Source organism: Aptenodytes patagonicus, chromosome 1 (genome assembly GCF_965638725.1).
Source record: "Aptenodytes patagonicus chromosome 1, bAptPat1.pri.cur, whole genome shotgun sequence".
NCBI lineage: Eukaryota > Metazoa > Chordata > Aves > Sphenisciformes > Spheniscidae > Aptenodytes > Aptenodytes patagonicus.
Genome location: NC_134949.1, coordinates 37,101,040 through 37,117,565, shown reverse-complemented (window position 1 = coordinate 37,117,565; position 16,526 = coordinate 37,101,040). Strand labels below are relative to the sequence as shown.

At 36.2% G+C, this 16,526-nt stretch overlaps 1 protein-coding gene across 3 annotated transcripts in view; it reads right to left on the bottom strand.

The window, feature by feature from the left end:
- Positions 1 to 5,461: 5,461 nt before the first annotated feature.
- USP15 (ubiquitin specific peptidase 15) overlaps positions 5,462 to 16,526 on the bottom strand; it is a 71,462-nt gene continuing 60,397 nt past the window's right edge. For all 3 annotated transcript variants that reach the window (XM_076331970.1, XM_076331977.1, XM_076331987.1), the window contains 13 exons: positions 16,335 to 16,493; positions 15,412 to 15,636; positions 13,696 to 13,779; positions 13,509 to 13,603; positions 13,143 to 13,331; positions 12,160 to 12,275; positions 11,755 to 12,030; positions 11,376 to 11,446; positions 10,893 to 11,008; positions 8,840 to 8,989; positions 8,322 to 8,425; positions 7,661 to 7,749; positions 5,462 to 7,360 (listed from right to left, as the gene is read on the bottom strand). In XM_076331970.1, the coding sequence (XP_076188085.1) occupies positions 7,175 to 7,360; positions 7,661 to 7,749; positions 8,322 to 8,425; positions 8,840 to 8,989; positions 10,893 to 11,008; positions 11,376 to 11,446; positions 11,755 to 12,030; positions 12,160 to 12,275; positions 13,143 to 13,331; positions 13,509 to 13,603; positions 13,696 to 13,779; positions 15,412 to 15,636; positions 16,335 to 16,493 (1,860 nt within the window). In that variant the 3' untranslated portion in view covers positions 5,462 to 7,174. The remainder of the gene's footprint in view (positions 7,361 to 7,660; positions 7,750 to 8,321; positions 8,426 to 8,839; positions 8,990 to 10,892; positions 11,009 to 11,375; positions 11,447 to 11,754; positions 12,031 to 12,159; positions 12,276 to 13,142; positions 13,332 to 13,508; positions 13,604 to 13,695; positions 13,780 to 15,411; positions 15,637 to 16,334; positions 16,494 to 16,526) is intronic.

Sequence of the window (16,526 nt, the reverse complement as noted above, 5' to 3'; positions counted from 1 at the left end):
ATTTGACCTTGTCTTTTAAAATCTATTCTTTTCCATTGCTGCTACTATTGTTGTTATCCCTTGTTTCTGTAGCTGAGATGGATTTTTTTAATGACATTTAAAAAAAAATTACTTTTTCCTTAAGCAGCTGTAACCAGAAATACATATAGGAATCTTTATTTGTTAAAAGGGATTGTGAAAACAAGGTAATTAAACGTAATGCAGCATTATAAAGACTTTGGTCTTAAAAAACTGCTTCTGTATTATGCCAAACTGATCTTTAGTTCTACTGTTTGTATACGAGTAAAAGCGCTATTGGCAGATATAGTTTACATATACAGATTCATGGAGAATTTTCTTCTAAAACTTCCAACACTTTCTTGTAATACTAAACTGTAAGGATATCTAAAGCAGTTGTTATTGAATTTCCCATGCATATTGAGTGAGAGTGCTTTTTAAAAATCCCTGGAAAGCAGACCTAAATACAAATCTTGTGACATTAAAACTTCAATGGAAAAGACTCTGGCAGGTTACATTTCTTTCATACTTTTGTGTTTCCTTTGAAAGAAAAACTGTCCCAGACGGTCATTGCAGGGTACTGAATGTGACCAGTAATTTTATGTAAGCATTTAAGTTCATAGCCCCTGTCAGAATCCCTTATTTGGGTATTGGATTCTTTGCAGATGCCTATATGTATTATAGGCATCAGAAATCTGAATATTTTTATTATGCTTGATCAAAACGTTTCCATTGACTTTATTGCCCAACTGTAGTTCATTAGTCTAAAACGTTCACAACATTTTTTTAACTGAGAATTTGGAAAACAAAAAAAATTTAGTATATAAATGATCTAATTTTACAGTAAAACCCAAAAACATTCACATAGCGTCAGAGGCCAGAAACTCATTGGTAGCAAAGAATTTTTTAAAGTAAAAGATGTGAAAATCAAACTGCCGTGACGGACAGTCCCACTATGCTTTTGAAAAATGTGTCTGAATCTAGGGCTCAGCTCTACAAGTTGTATTTAGGATCCATGTCACACATGGCAAAGTTATTCAGGACATCAGTCTCACCAAATAAACAGGTTATTTAGACACTGCGTTTATTTCATTGAGCACCTATTAGGTAATGCAAAATTAGTCAACGTGACTAATAAGTTTTATTTGATTTGGCAAATGCAACTATAGAGTAGCAATGCTGTGTAACTTTTATTGACCCGTTCACTTGCAGCTGAGTTATATTAGGGTTTACGGCAGCTGCTGTTTCCCCACCGGAATGGGGGCAGCAGAACTCAGATCGGAGCCAAACACCTTTTCCTCTAACTCAGCAAATTGCCCAAGGAAACCAGTCCTATATGAGCAGTCCTAAACCGTGTATTTCATATCACTGAGAAACATACATCTGAGCTGGCAGAAGGGATGTTCTTTGTACTTGCTTTTAATAGGTATAGATGATACAGAGTTAGTAATTACTGTCCCTTCTGTTTGCAGGCTTTCTCCTCAGCTGAGACACACATTTACACAACACCCACAGCGCAGTATGTATTTTATAACATTGACGGATGTTGAAAACAAGCATAGCTCATTTGAATTCTTTCCAGACACCCTTCGTTGTGTTCCGGAAAACACCTTCGTGCCTCCAGAGCCGGCTGCAGACCTCGTTTCAATTGCACGATGTGTAGGTTTTAATTTTCTTCTTTGAGGAACCGTGCATTTTTCAACAGGGGCATGTCTGAACCGGTCATTGTGCTTTAACAGAAATTGTCATGGAAAAGCAGGGATGCTCTTCCAGCATCGCAAAGAAAGAAGGAAAAGGGAGATGTGTTTCAGTTTAGGCGGTAACCGGAGGAAAGAGTTACTTTGAAGAAATGACAATGAATCGAAGAGGTCATTCAGATGGGATTTGGAGCAGCTTCATGAGTTTGATTTAAGTTAGTAGCAATGGTGCAGGAAGGGAAGAAAAATCATACCGTTTGCTACCCTGAAACAAGAGCATGGGTTTTATTCCCATATTAATAAATTGTTATAACACTAGCGAGTGAAGGCCTTCCCTCAAACCACGCTGAGCTCAGAGCAAATACCTGCAGTTTCAAGCCTCCATTCAAAACTTTTAAATGATTTTTAAGTGGTGCCATTAGGTCTGAAGAGGGAGGAACATTCCTCTGAAAAGAACAGGGTATTTACAGGTCCACCGATCTCAAAGCCGAGGCAGACGGCTCAGACTAGGTCTCCATCCCGGCAGGGGAAGGGCCACTGCACCTCTCGGCTGCCTCCCTCCCTCTGGAGGCAACCAGCCCCGAGTTAACAGAGCAGCCACCACTTGCCTCTGCTGGTGGTTCCGCTGGTATCTTCCTTCTTGTTAAAAAGTAATTGCATAAAAGACTCCCGCACTTATCTCCATTTTCAGATTGTCTGGTTGCAGTTTTGAACAATTAGTTCTTTGAATGTTTCTCTCCACTCCAATACCCCCTGCATACAGTTACTTTCCCCCCTCGTAAGTTATCGCACACAAATCGAGGCACTTCTGAGTAGTCTTTCTGAGAAAACAACTCTTCTTTATATCTGTTAGTGCAAATGTATTTACTCTGGGGTTGTAACGTTTTTTCTATGTCTCCCAGGTTACAATCTGAACTTTTAAAAGGTAGTGACTCAAATGGTGTATTTTCCCAGGATCCTTACCACAGACCTGGGAATATTAACTCAACTTCTTATTTCTGCTCTTTTATATTCTATTTCCAAGGGCAAGTTTCTTATGCCACTGTTTCACATTGGGAGCTCATGCTGAATTGCTTGTCCACCAGGGCTGCACAGGATTTAGGGCTACTTACTACTTTCCACCTTCTATAGCTATGATCCGAGTATTTTACACACTGAATAAAAACATTATTTTGAGACCAAGTGCCACTAACTTCTCCAGTAACACCCCTATTCCGCAATGATTTCCTAATGGAAACTATTTTGAGGCTGTTGGTCAGTTCCCAAACTTTTCATCAGGTGATACTGCATAACACTCAATGTTTTGATGAGAGTAATGGGATACTGAAGGTGATAATTAAGTGCCAAGCACTTAAATAATTCTAGGCACACCTATATTATAATCTTCATCAACTCTCTTTTTTAGCTACTACCCCCCTCCCCCCCCAATCTTACTTTTCATAAAACGATACTGACTGATGGGAATTCTTTATAATTTGAGTCCTGTATCAGCTTTTGCATTTGGCCCAGGATGACTGTTAATGCTACCTGGCATATACTGACCCAGTTCATTCCCTAATTAATGGGATAATTGGTCATAAACTTGTCACATTTGGACTCTTCTGGGGTTTCCATGCTATTCCAAGATTTAATTTCTTTCCAGTAAGACAGGTCTCTCTGCCTGCCTCAGGAGCATGCGGTGCCAGTAAAGCATGCAATGTTGGAACTAAGAAAGTGGAACCGTTTTCAGAATTTGTTTACCCCCCAAGGAAAAAGAACTAAAAAATCTGAAGAGAACAATTTGCCTGCAGACTAAGAACATGCTTATTCTATCAAATACAGTTTTCATATTAATTGTTTCACTACATTTATAGTGATTTTCTTTGTCAAAGTAGCTAGTACGCAGAAACAATGAAAAACCATACCCTGAAATTACAGAGTCTGACATCAAAGGAGGCGGCATAATTTTTGAAGAAAACTGGTGGGTTTGCCAATTAATTTCTTTGCCTGCCATACCGACTTCCCTCTAAAGATTTCAAAATACTTAAAAAAATACACCGCACTCCATAACGCAGCGCTAACTTGCTGGGAAAGCTAGAAGGGGCTGTGGCCTTCCCATTAGCAACTAGCTGTAGACACAGGAGATGTTTCTACATCATCTGGCAGGGCGATATCCGACAGCTTTTCTCATCTGTCAACCCAACTGTAAGTTGCAAAGTTCACTTCAGTGTGCCAGGAGGGCGGGTAGGACTTTAATTTAAGTGGATGATAGAAGAGATCAGGGAACTGATCTGCACCGAAGCATCCAGAACGCTGTCTGAAGCTGACTAAAACAAGAAGTCCCGGGCAGTTCTCTCTTCACCTGTCCTTCCCTCCCAGCCAGGCTTTAAATGACTTATTGCTGTCACAAAACCCATGGGGTAACTGGGAATTGCAAGCTGTCTTCTGCCTCCTACTCTGTTTTCTGTGACTCTCACATTAACAAGGTTAACTGTATCTTATCATTTTGGGGTTTATGCTGATACTTATAGCCATCAAAAGCTTGCTGTCAATGTAACTGAAGAAAAAAAGCATACTGTAGATGATTATCAGACACGATTCGTAAAAAGAGATGTTAGGACCCTTTTTCTTCCCTGTATAAATGACTAGTTGAGTGACAGTAACTTTTGATAGACACCGTAAAGAATAATATGCTTTCTGTAGTTTTAATTTTAAGCATGTCCACGCTGGATGAATTATCATATGTGTGAATACATAATAGTTTTACAAAACTCACACCTTGGCTGAATTCCCAGAAACCTTCGAGACAGTCATATAGAAATGTTACTGATTTTTTATATCTGATTAGGAAGCTTACAAACTCAGTGTGTAATCTTGGAAGCCAAATTGACAGTAACAAAAAAAACCCTAGAAACTATCTATGTATTTTTTTCCAAACTAAATGTTACTTTGATCAATACCCTTTTAAACTGTATCTGGATGATCCAACTATTAGTAGGTAAGTACATTCCTTCAAGCATAAGATCCCATATATGTATGTATCTCTGCATTTTCAAAGGGAGAATGAAGTGCGTTAGGAGACCGAGTTACCAGATGTTACAGCTCCGATCTACAAACTCCAAAGTGAGTCTCTGGTAAGTCAGACCAGATCCTCTGCTCCTTCGTGGTTTCTCCGAGCAAGTTCTAGGCTAACATGATACGGGAAAACCAGTGGGAGTATGAATGTAGGGGGGCTCTTCGTGTGTGTTAGTCAAAGAGGTGATCGCTTCTCTAGGATTACTTCCTCTACTCCACAGATAAATCTCATCTCTCAAGTGCTCTGATTAAAATAAGCAAGTTAAACTCACAAGCTATTTAGTACATAGCTTTGTATTGTGTTACTGTATTCCACACCTAAATACAAGGTTTTTAGCCAAAAGCTTGTATCATTTTCCCCTCACCAGATCGGTTTGTCTAATCCTAAATACATTGCCTCATTTTACCAACCGTCTCAGAGTTAGCATCTTTCCATTTGATTAATTACTGTTACAGTATTACTTTTAAAAAAACAAATAACAGATTTTTACGACAATAAACAATTTTTCTGCAGCCTTATAAATGTTTTTAGAGCCAGACAATGACAGGAAAGAATCCCTTTTATACATACTATCTTCTGGAAATACTATTACTCTTATTCCGTGTTGGTCATTAAATAGCCATTTTGTAACCGATAACGTAAGTCTTAGACAAAGACTACCCATTACACAAACACTGCGGGAAAAGGATTTGTAAGAAAATGGAAGACTAAATAAGGCCTTGAATAGCTTTATTGAAATCTGTATAAATAAACATGCGCATTTCAAATGTAAACCCAAGTGAACTCAAGTGCAGACAAAATTTTAACCTCTGTCATGCAGGAGGTTAGTTTACATTTAAAAAAAAAAAACCTCAAAGCAGCTTTAAAATACCAGGATGAAACACCAGTTCTAATATCAAGGTATAAGCAAAGCCATGTCCAACATACCTCATTTATATCCTGGTCAAATGCAATTTTTTAAACTTTTTAATGCTAACATAAATAAATAATTTACCAAAATGTGCACTCACAGAGTGAACTTTTATTTACAATACACAATTTATAACCTATTGTATTTGATTAGTTCAAGTGAAGAACATCATACTTTTTGCTTTTTGCTTTTTTAAATTATTTGTTTAAACGGTGGGACACAAAGCAATTCTCCAGGTAGTAGATATGTGAAGTGTGCCCCCACACTTCAGAGCCCCTCTCAAAGGCAGTATTGTATACAAATCAACAATACATTCTTCCAACTAGATCAAAGGGAAAGCAGCAAATTAAAAAATGTTTCAAACTGTCACACTTATTTTGGCATCCTGGACCCCTGAACATAGTTAACTAAAATCCAATTCAAAGTTTGTATGCCTTATATACTGTACAGGTTCTGACTTGAACATGCAAATGCCAATTCTCTTATAATGAGTTACCTTCTCAGATATTCTGTAAGGCTATGGTGAATTCCATCAGGAACACACAAAGAAAATTAACAGGCCTACCTTTAAAGTCATTTTGTTCGTTAACAATTTAAAGGCAGGGTATATTGAAAAAATTCTCATCTAAGCCCGATACACAGTCATTGCTATGGATACAGAATACTATTAACTCTGATCCTATTACAGAGTAGTTTGCAAGCTGTCAAACTACAAAAACTGGGGAGAGAGAACTTGCAGCACAAGTTTAAATTTTGGACTGACACCAGATTAAAATAATGCATGTCTTATAAGCAAGATAACGTCTGCAGAGTAGATTCCAACAAGCAACAAAGGATACTTACATTTAATTGAAAAACTTTTTGTTAATGCAGCATGAAATCCAGAACCTGTTCCACAGCAGCAGTAAGATGAACGTAATATTCTGGATGCTCAACTATATCACAAAAGGTTAAAACACCTTTTCAAGCTATTTCTTCTATTGTGACCGAATTAAAAAAAAAAAAGAAAAATTCATTTTTAGGGACAAACAAAAATTTGCTCTTTCAAGAAAACTACTGCTTATATATTTGACGTTTTTACTCGTAGCCTGTGTGACAGCCGAAGAAACATGTATATATTCATCCAGAAACTAGACTTGGCAGTAGTATTCTTGCAGTACTAAGAAAATAAATGTCAGAAGTCCACAGATTTAACATTTTAGTTATTAACTCACATCCAAAACAAAAGAAAACATAATCCATCAGAACAGCAGCAGAAAACTTAAAAGGGGTTTATTTGTGATTTCCTATATATAGCTTGTGAATACAAGACTGTAAATGCATTAGAGACAATTTCTGTTTAAGTTTTTATTGTTTCACTTCAAGTACTGCACATGTTAAAATGTAATAAAGATTTACATTCTGTTATCTGAAATTCCCCATCTCAGATTTTTATTCTTAATTTGGTGGGCAATTTCACTCTTTCAATAGGTATCCCCAGTAACAAAGTCTCTTTTATGGCTTCTAGTTCTTCCATTAGTTAGTGTGCATACAATTTTCATTTTCTATATCATTATCATTTTCATTGCTGTCTTCATCACTTTCTAGTGGGATGCCTGTGGCAGCTGAAGCACCTTGTTTAGTTTCCCGGTCAAGAGGGAAAAAGCCAGTTCCACTGATCGTGTCCTGTCTCTGGTAGAAGAGCACATACGCTGCTTTGGACTGTAAAAGAGAGAAACGTAATATGCTTGTGAGGCTCCAGACAAAACATTCACAATCCAAGTTACCCTTTTTTTTTTTTGCTTCCAAGTCTACAAGGTAAAATTACAAAGAAATCCAAAGCTTTCATCTAAGTTATTTTTGCCTGTCGGAGCAAACCATTTTTGCTTTGTACTGTCCTTTGAAAGAACACAAACTACTACCTACAAATTTACGGCAAGGTTCATTATTTACTCTTCATTTTTCTTCCCTCAAGAAGACAACATCAACAGTCCTAATTTTAGAAAAACAAAAGGTACTTGCCACTATTTGGTCCTCACATGCGGTGGACACACTACTGTCATCAAAGTAGTACCATTTTCCATCATCCTTATTATTTGCAAAAGCAGTATCTAGGAGAAAAAAGTACAGCATCTAGGGACTTTGTATCTTCACAGATGTAATACAATCAGTTGCTAGAGTCTGTTACTGTCAAACACTTGACATTTAACTAACTAAAACCTACTATCACTATTAGACTCATACTTACACACTTTTTTTTTTAAGCAAAGAAAGCTTAACCAATAACATTCCCCTTCTAAAGAGAATGTATAGTGAGAAAGGACAGTCAAAATAAAATCCCTCAATTGCTTTTTCATTTTTCTCTCTTCTTTCAGGAGATGCACAACGTACAAAAATACAGACAAGTAAGACAAAATCAGTTGTAAGAGCGCGGTAGCTCTTAGGAGCTCTTACGTTTTCTCTTTTCACAACATGCATAGCTAGAAGTATAAAAGAACCTACAGTTATCCTTGAAAGCTCATTTCATATAGATTTTTATGTTAGAATACTTGTGAAAGCATTTCAAGTAATGAAAAAAATTGCCCCTCAATCATTAAAAAATGCCATTGATTCAAAGTGATCAGTACTTAAATCAAAATAAACATGGAAAGAAAGCTGACGTAGATATTTGAAATCAACTTACAATGCCCTCCTCCCATTCCTCCATAGTGGTTGGAGACAGCAATCAAGTTGTAGCGGCAAGGCCCTGCATTGGGATTAATAAGGAACTCTGACATGTCCAAGTCGCTGTTTAAAGGGAAAAAAAAAAAAAAGGAAAAAAAACCAACCAAAAGAAGATCATGTTAATAATATTTTTAACCATTTCACATTTTGGTGGTCTTTGATCCCTTTACTTTATATTCCCCACAAAAAACACATACACCAGACTACACTGACAGTGCACCTCTTTCGCTCTGTGAGGAGTGGAACAGGAACCAGTAATCTTAGCCAAAACTATTGATAGAGTTCTTCCATACTTATCTACTATTATTATTTTTCCAAGTTCATACTTTTCATCTACAAGCATTTTGTCATCAGTGTTTACTGGATCCACGCATGGAAGCTGAGAACAAAAGCATTTTACAAAATTGCTGGATTAAACATGTGCCCTAGTCATGCTAACTTTTACACTTCTAGCACCAAAATATTTAGGTTTCTTACTTTATTGGAAAGTCAACCAATGTATCCAACTTGTCCCTCATATATCTGCTGTAGGAAAAGCGCTTTAGATGAACTACCAGTACAGGGGGCAGTGACCACAAGTCTAACTTCTTGGTAGCTTGCTGATGTTCTTTACAGTTTGGACAATACCTAAAAGAAAAAAAAAAAAAATTAAATAACTGCAGTCCATATGTCTGTTAAAATACATTACCATAGAGAAAGCCAGTAACATGGGAGGAACTGAATGAGCAAAAGCTGAAACACACACACGTTCCACCTTCTGTTACTAATGCTGTCGATACCGCTTCTGGTTTAAAACGTGAGGTGCTAGTGTGCAAGCATGCCCACAGTGAAGCTCGACAGCATTTTAAACACAAAAGTAGCACCCCCCAATACAGGATTCTCATCTCCTATAGTAGTTCCTGTATCTTTAGTTAAAACACAGCTTTCTCATATTTTATAAAAAAAGATAAAGGGTTATGAAAATACTTCAGGAAAACTGACTATATGAAAAGCCATAAGTAACAGACAACTGTGGTTCTTCCACGTTTCAATTTCCGAATTCATCCATCTCCCACCCCATCCCACCCACCACTAAAACCAGATAACAGTGACTACTGGAACCTGAAAAAACTCCTTACTAAAAAAACTTGCCTCCTTAGTAGGCAAGTACTAAAGAGGCTGTGACTTATAAATTTCTGTTCCCTGCAATGCATACTTGAATCTTTCAAGAACTAAGGCTCAGGGAGGAAGGTGAGTAAGAACAATGCATGGAAGCAACTCTTCTGTGAAGTGGTCTATGCATATTCTACATCTTGGTATCTAACAAGTAAAGATCTGGGGGTGGGGGGGAAGAGACAAGCCCTAATTAAAAAAGACTGCACAAGTGTCTTTACATAGCAACATCAGATAAAGACAAGAAATTAGGAAAACTAAGGGCAGGCTGTAACTGAAGAACTGTTTTCCCAGTTGGCTTAGAATACTTGGAATACAAATAGCACTGGATTAGGGATGATGAGCTCTCGTCGATTAGACCTGTGAAGACCTGACAAATGAAGAAAGAATGTGATTAATGACCTCTGGTGAGCTGTATCTAGTAGCAACTGCCCGACTTCAGCAGTAGTTGTATTTTGTAGTTTAAATACTCTGCTTAAAATGTGCTGTAAAAATGGAAGCGCTTCACCATACTTGAGTTATACGGTATCTCAAATAGTCTTTCCAGTGTTGTATAATCTAGCCAACCCAGAAAAAAAATGAGAATTTGTAAGTCAGCCCCCTCCCCTGCCCAAATAAAGGAGGATCTCTGGTGACAAAATTTGAAAGTCTCCAAAACTTGTAAGTATCCACAAAAGAAGAAGTGGGAGACCCTCCCTCCAAACTTAATTCTGAGCTTCAGGTGTTGATGAAGGATTCTTATCTGCTAGAAGATTCCTGGAGAAGAAGGATCTTACAGGAACATCCCATAATTGTGAATATTCAGATAGGATTCCAAATCATAATTTGGAAGAACCATGAATCAGAATAAAAGCTTCTGCCAAAAACTTAATGGTTGGAACATGAATTTGAGAGGTTCTACTGACTACAGACATCTCCCATCCCACAAACCTGTCGTTTAAACACATCCCTATTTCATATATCAATGCAAGGCAAGTTATGTATTTGCATAAAAAAACTTCAGTATGCACCAACCTTTCTCATCTCAGAAAGGAGTATTTGTTTAAACCACTGCCTTGGATTTGGCACAGTATTACTCATTCACTGTGGATCACAGTTCACAGACTAGAATATCGTATAGATTTACCCTTCCTCCTACTTCTGAATGCATTAATTGTCTCCTATACAAACATAACCGTCTGTATATGGTAACAATTTTAGTTAAGCAATGGATCAAAATAGAAAACATTTTGAGAATTTTCAACTACGCTTGAAATGACAAGATTTAAAATACCATTAAGAAATCAGTTAGGTATCTCTGTTAATGTTGACGTGTGTTTTTGATTACATTTTGAGAAATACACCACAGAACGTAACCATTTTAATTTTTTGTCCTTACCATGGGTCTTCAGCACCTAGTTTTTCCTTTGTTGTGAACAGCTCAATGCAATCTTTTAATTTCACAAAAGGCTTTTTGGGAGGCTTATATTCCACACTTTCATGTTTTTCAAAATCCTAAAGAGAAGTATTTCTTGAGTTAAGAGAACAAATGAAACAAAACTCATTTTAGTGATGTCGTCTTACTATAAACAGTAACTACAAAGCTCCTATATATGGAAAAACTGAGCAGAAACCATTCAAGCAAAAAGTTTTCACAGCTTCAGATTTACTTCCAAATTAGTAAGCCTCAGATTTGCTAATTACTTAGATGTGTAAATGAAGTTTATTTACAACAACATATTTACTAGGAATAATGTGGAAAAAAGATATACTAGCTTCTTCTTTTGAAGACTTACAATCTCTTATGTCACGTTAATTAAGTTGTATTTTTCACATTTAAGTTTTATTAGTGTTGGAAAGGGGAGCAACATGAACAGCTTACCTCTGCTGCACTATCATCAAAATATCTCTTCTTCAATTCAGGATCCCAATCCAAAGCAAGGAAAGATCTTTCTAAGATTAAAAACATGTTTTCTCTTAATATTATTTCTTGCTTTACATGAAATTGTATTAACTTTGGGCAAACACTCTTCAAAATGAATTAAACAACGCTAGCATGAATTTAACATGAAAAATTGAAGCACACACAATTTCTGCATTTCTAAGAGTTAATTACAATAACGAGTTAATTTACAGAATTTACTGTTGGAAAAAAGATATATCAAATAGCACACAGAGAGAATGAAACACTCTTCTATGGAAGTGGAGTCAGAAAAAAGTATTAGAATCAAAGGTTGCCCAACCTGTTCCCCATGACTTACCATCAAGCCTAGGTTGCCTATCATCAAATCTAATATGCCTGGTATCATCTTTGATGTAGTTTATGTCAGTATTGCCTAAATTATTGAACTGGAATGTAAACAATCGCTTTTTGTGTCCCGTGAGTGGTTGACCTTTGCAAGTATCCTCAGTACATAATCCATTTTCAGAGTCATTGTCACCTCCAACTGAGTCTTCTGACTGGCTGTTTTCATTCTCTGAAGGAAGTTCCTGATCCTGGCTGGATTCATCATCTTGTTCATCTGTTTCCATTTCACCTGAAACAATCGGAAGAATAAGGAGGAAGAAATGAGGTAGAATAACAATAATTGAAAGACACTAAAGAATTAACTTCAGTTCCAAATTAAACACAAAATACTAAACAAGTTTAGATATTCCAGTCTTACTTGGAGATCCTTCTTCATGTATTCCATTTGGGCCATTACCATTGATACCATGGTCCTTACAGCAATGTAGGGATCCTTCAGTGTCTTCACTTTCAGTACATGTTTTTACGTATCGGCTAAATATAACAAATGAAAGCAACAGTTAGAATCAATGGATTTTTAAATATTTACATTGTTCAAGCCAGATAATTAAATGGTTACAGCAAATCTTTTCTAGTGTACTGTATTCCTGCACCCCTTTCTGATTTATTCAGAATTAATAGCTTTATTGCCTAACATGTCTAGTGTTACAGGCACATATGAAATTCTGCTTGTCTATGATCTTATATTTTTGGCAGTTACTTCATTTTATACAACTTGATTCTTGGTATTAGTCTCTGTTTGTCCAGAAATCACTTCTTTAACTGTTCATTAACCATATTTTTTTTTACACACAAAAAAAATATGGTTTCACTTACAGAGAAAGTTACATCAACAGAAAATGAAGCATAAATTTAAATTGGAGGTTATATGATTCTGATTTCTTCCACATCATGACACTTATTCCAGTCTAGTTTCAGAAAGCGTCTACCACGTAGTTTTACAACATAAATTAGTATATAAACTTGTATAGTAGATACAGGAGGTATAACCATAGCAGAATAATTGGCAAAACATTTCCATTTCACCAAGCCCTAACAAACAGCTATTTATACAGCAGAATTAATTCCCCTAAACTGACAATACAGGTTGACTCTCTACTGTCTTCTCAAATAATTTTTGGATGAGGTCATGCTAACAAAAAATCAAATTAAAATCCACACTAATTCACATCCCAAGTGGCTAAAATTTCAGATTTAACATATTTAACAGAAAGCAAATAAAAGACTAAGTACTCAAATCTAATCCGTTTGTTAGCAATGCATGTAAAAATAAGTGCCCACTGATTTCAACTATTAGCATTATTCATAACAAACACATTTTTCTTTAAACAATAACCTTACCACATTCTTAGCAGCAGCAGGTTATACAGCTTATCTTCAGTATTGTTTCTAGGCACTGCTATGAGAAAAGGTTGACCAAACAGTGAAGAACCACTATGGCTGTAACTAGTGTGCCTGCACTTTTCCCTTAAACAAACAGGAATTATAACTTGTTCTGTATCTTCTGTTCTATTGATAGCAATTTCAAATCTAAAAGAAGAACAATCAGAAATACAAAGAACAACTGTCATTTAAAAGGGTACAAAGGGGAAAAAATAAAAAATAACAAAACCCCCAAGATTTGTCTTTATCTTATGTCAAAGTTTTAATCTTTTGCAAATAACTAAACAAACTGAAAGAGACCTGAAGAATGTTATCTGTACTTACACATAAATGTCATCACGTTCCATAATACTACTTAGATTTTCATCCATACCAAATATCCTGTGGAACCTGTGATTGTATATATCAGTAACAATCATCTAAAAAGAAAACGGAGTATACACATCATTAAATCAGGTTAATACGTGTTAGAATGTTCATTGTTGTGCTTCACATAAGAAATCACTCTTACCTTATCTGCAGCAACACCAGACAAAGCCGACAATGCTGTGCAAAGGTCCAATATATTTCCAATTTTGGGAACAACTACTTTGTACTAAAAAAATAAAACGTCACTTTAATTTTTTAAGAGAACAAATATGCATGAGGAGAAAACCAAACAACTTATCACATGTGCAGCACACTTCATGTACTTCTTTCAGATTCTTGAACTTAAGGTGTAAAGTATGTAAATCAACTAACACAAATTCCAAAAGCTGCTGAAAACATAGCAGTTACCTTCACAACTTTACTCATACAAACACACACACTTTGAATACTACATTTATTAGTTTATATAATGCTTTTTTATGTTATTTTGCTTTCCCCATAAGATGACTAACAGCACCAATTACTTATATTTCAACAGCACCTACTTATTTAAGGATTTAAACAGTATGCATGCTGTTGACTAGATTCTTAAGTTTGGAATACAACACAAGTTGTTTATAAAGTATTACTGGGAAAGAAAGCAATGGCAGGCAATGGATAAAGACTGAATTCTAATTTCACATGCAGAGAGAGAACCTCATGATTAACAGTCAAAGAAAACCTCTCTGTGTCTTCCCTTAGTGCAGTACACCTGCAGCTTGTAATGAAACTCCACACAGGACTCTTACCTGTTATTTGCATAATAAATAAAGACAGGATTAATTAGAAATAAGGTTTTATAACTTTGTAATTAATTGCCAGGTACAGCATGTGTTTGGTATCTCCTTAAGTCTTATAGTTATTATAGAGCACAAAAGCTCTACTGAACTTGTACTCTTCCCAAACTCTATTCATTCCTGCAGAACCATCTCACATGTCATACAGGGTCATTTTCAACTACTGTGTGTCCCTTGTGCAAATGTGTTCTCACAAATAATTAAATTTCTAGCAGGCTCATCTCCCACTAGTTAATACATGTCCCTTTATCTTTGACTTCCCCAATTCATACTGCCTTTGAGAACACTCCCTTCCCCCCCCCCCGCCCCCTTTCCTTCTTACAGTTCTCTGATTTCAGGTGTTAAAGCCTTTTTGCAAGTCTGCCTAACTGCCCGTGTCTTATTTATTTCACCCATCCTTGCTTACCCCATTCAGCTACAGCTAGAACCATTTAATCATGATTTTGTTACCATAACCTATGTACATTGTTTCATGCCATTCTAAGTTGTATAATACCATCCTTCCTAGAAAAAGGCAAAAGAGATACTCTTTACAAAGAAATCTCATCTGAAATTTTTTCTTTTGACTATTAAGTGATAGCATAGAAGAATTCAGGACTACCTAATATATTTAGTCATGGGGTTTTTTGCATCACTCATTACCAATATTTGCCTTTTGAGGTTAAGAAACTGAGGAATTAAGTCTGGATTAAGTGTATAAATATTTTTTTAATAACCATACAAATTCATTATAGCAACACTAAAATAAAAAATGAGGACAGCATACATTTTAAAGATTAAGAAGCCTTATTAACACAATCATAAAGAAATTTCCAGTATCTTCCTTGAAACTGATAGAAATATAAGAAGGTATGTATAATCTCCCTCAGGCTTTCTAAGTGGGACTTCAGAACACATACCAGAAAACTAAAGCTTGTTGGATTTGCTTACTGTACTTATAAATTTAAAAAATGTAAAGGAACTCGGGTTCATTGTTAATGCCGCGTGAATCAGGAGTTTTGTACATAAACTAAGAGGCTTACCTGCATAGGCTTTGCAAGTGGATCCATTCTAACTAAATAAACTTCCAAAGTGCGTTCTTTTTTCATGGGTAATGGAAGTGTCAAGTAACAAAAGGGATCAAAGGTTACAGATATCTTAGCACATTCAGGACAAACTAGGGTGGATTTAAAAAGGCCATGAAATATATCTACAATGATGGAATCATTTCTTTTTAAATGGTTTTCCCAGGCTTCTTCAGCAACCACCTGTAATTAAAGCATGACCTGGGTTATGACAAAGTAGTAGGAAATGAATAGTGAGAATTATTAGTAAGAGCACACTTGATAGAACACTCTCAGTTACCACCTAAACATAGAAATCTCACTCCAAAAGACCCTGTAAGATATGTTACTACTATCAGGATCACAGGTTCAAAGATGTATGCTTTTCCTAGGACAGAGATTCTGTCAATGGTATTACGTATTCTGAGAAAGACTTCAAGTGGCTTGGGGCAAGACAAAAGCAAATAAGACTAAAAATTCTATCTGAAGTAACTCATACTCATAACAAAAGAAATTATCTATATGCTTGCAGCTCAATGCTAGAAGAGTTTCCCTAACGTAAGAGTACTGGAGAGAGACAGAACGCCGCATACTTTAGATATAAGAATAAAAGAACAACAGAATGGAAACTGTTTTTCCAACTGAACTCAGCACTGAATCGAACAAAAAGGTCTTAACAAAGCCTTAACACCCCCCCACCCCCAATTATCTTCCAAATAAACACGAATTTACACAGGTACTTGAACAAGATCTCCATTTTAAGGTCTTGGCTTATTTTCTGAAATCTCTTCCAGAAAAAGCAACACGTGATCAGCGTCTCAACCTTTCAGTGCACAATCATGTAGAAGTGTCTTGCAACGTATAGCCTTGACGAAAATGAAGATCAACACCAAAAACACTACCTTGTCTGGTCTCCCGTCTGCATCCTTTAACTGAATGTAAGGCTTTTTCCTAATTCGATTCAAATCCTCATGTAATCCATCCAAGAGAAAAGCCAGTAGCTCTTGACAATCTTGTTGTTGATAACCAGAAAATTGTGGTGCAAATCGTCCCACTTGTGTCTAAAAAAAAAAAATACAAATACTTCTGGTACC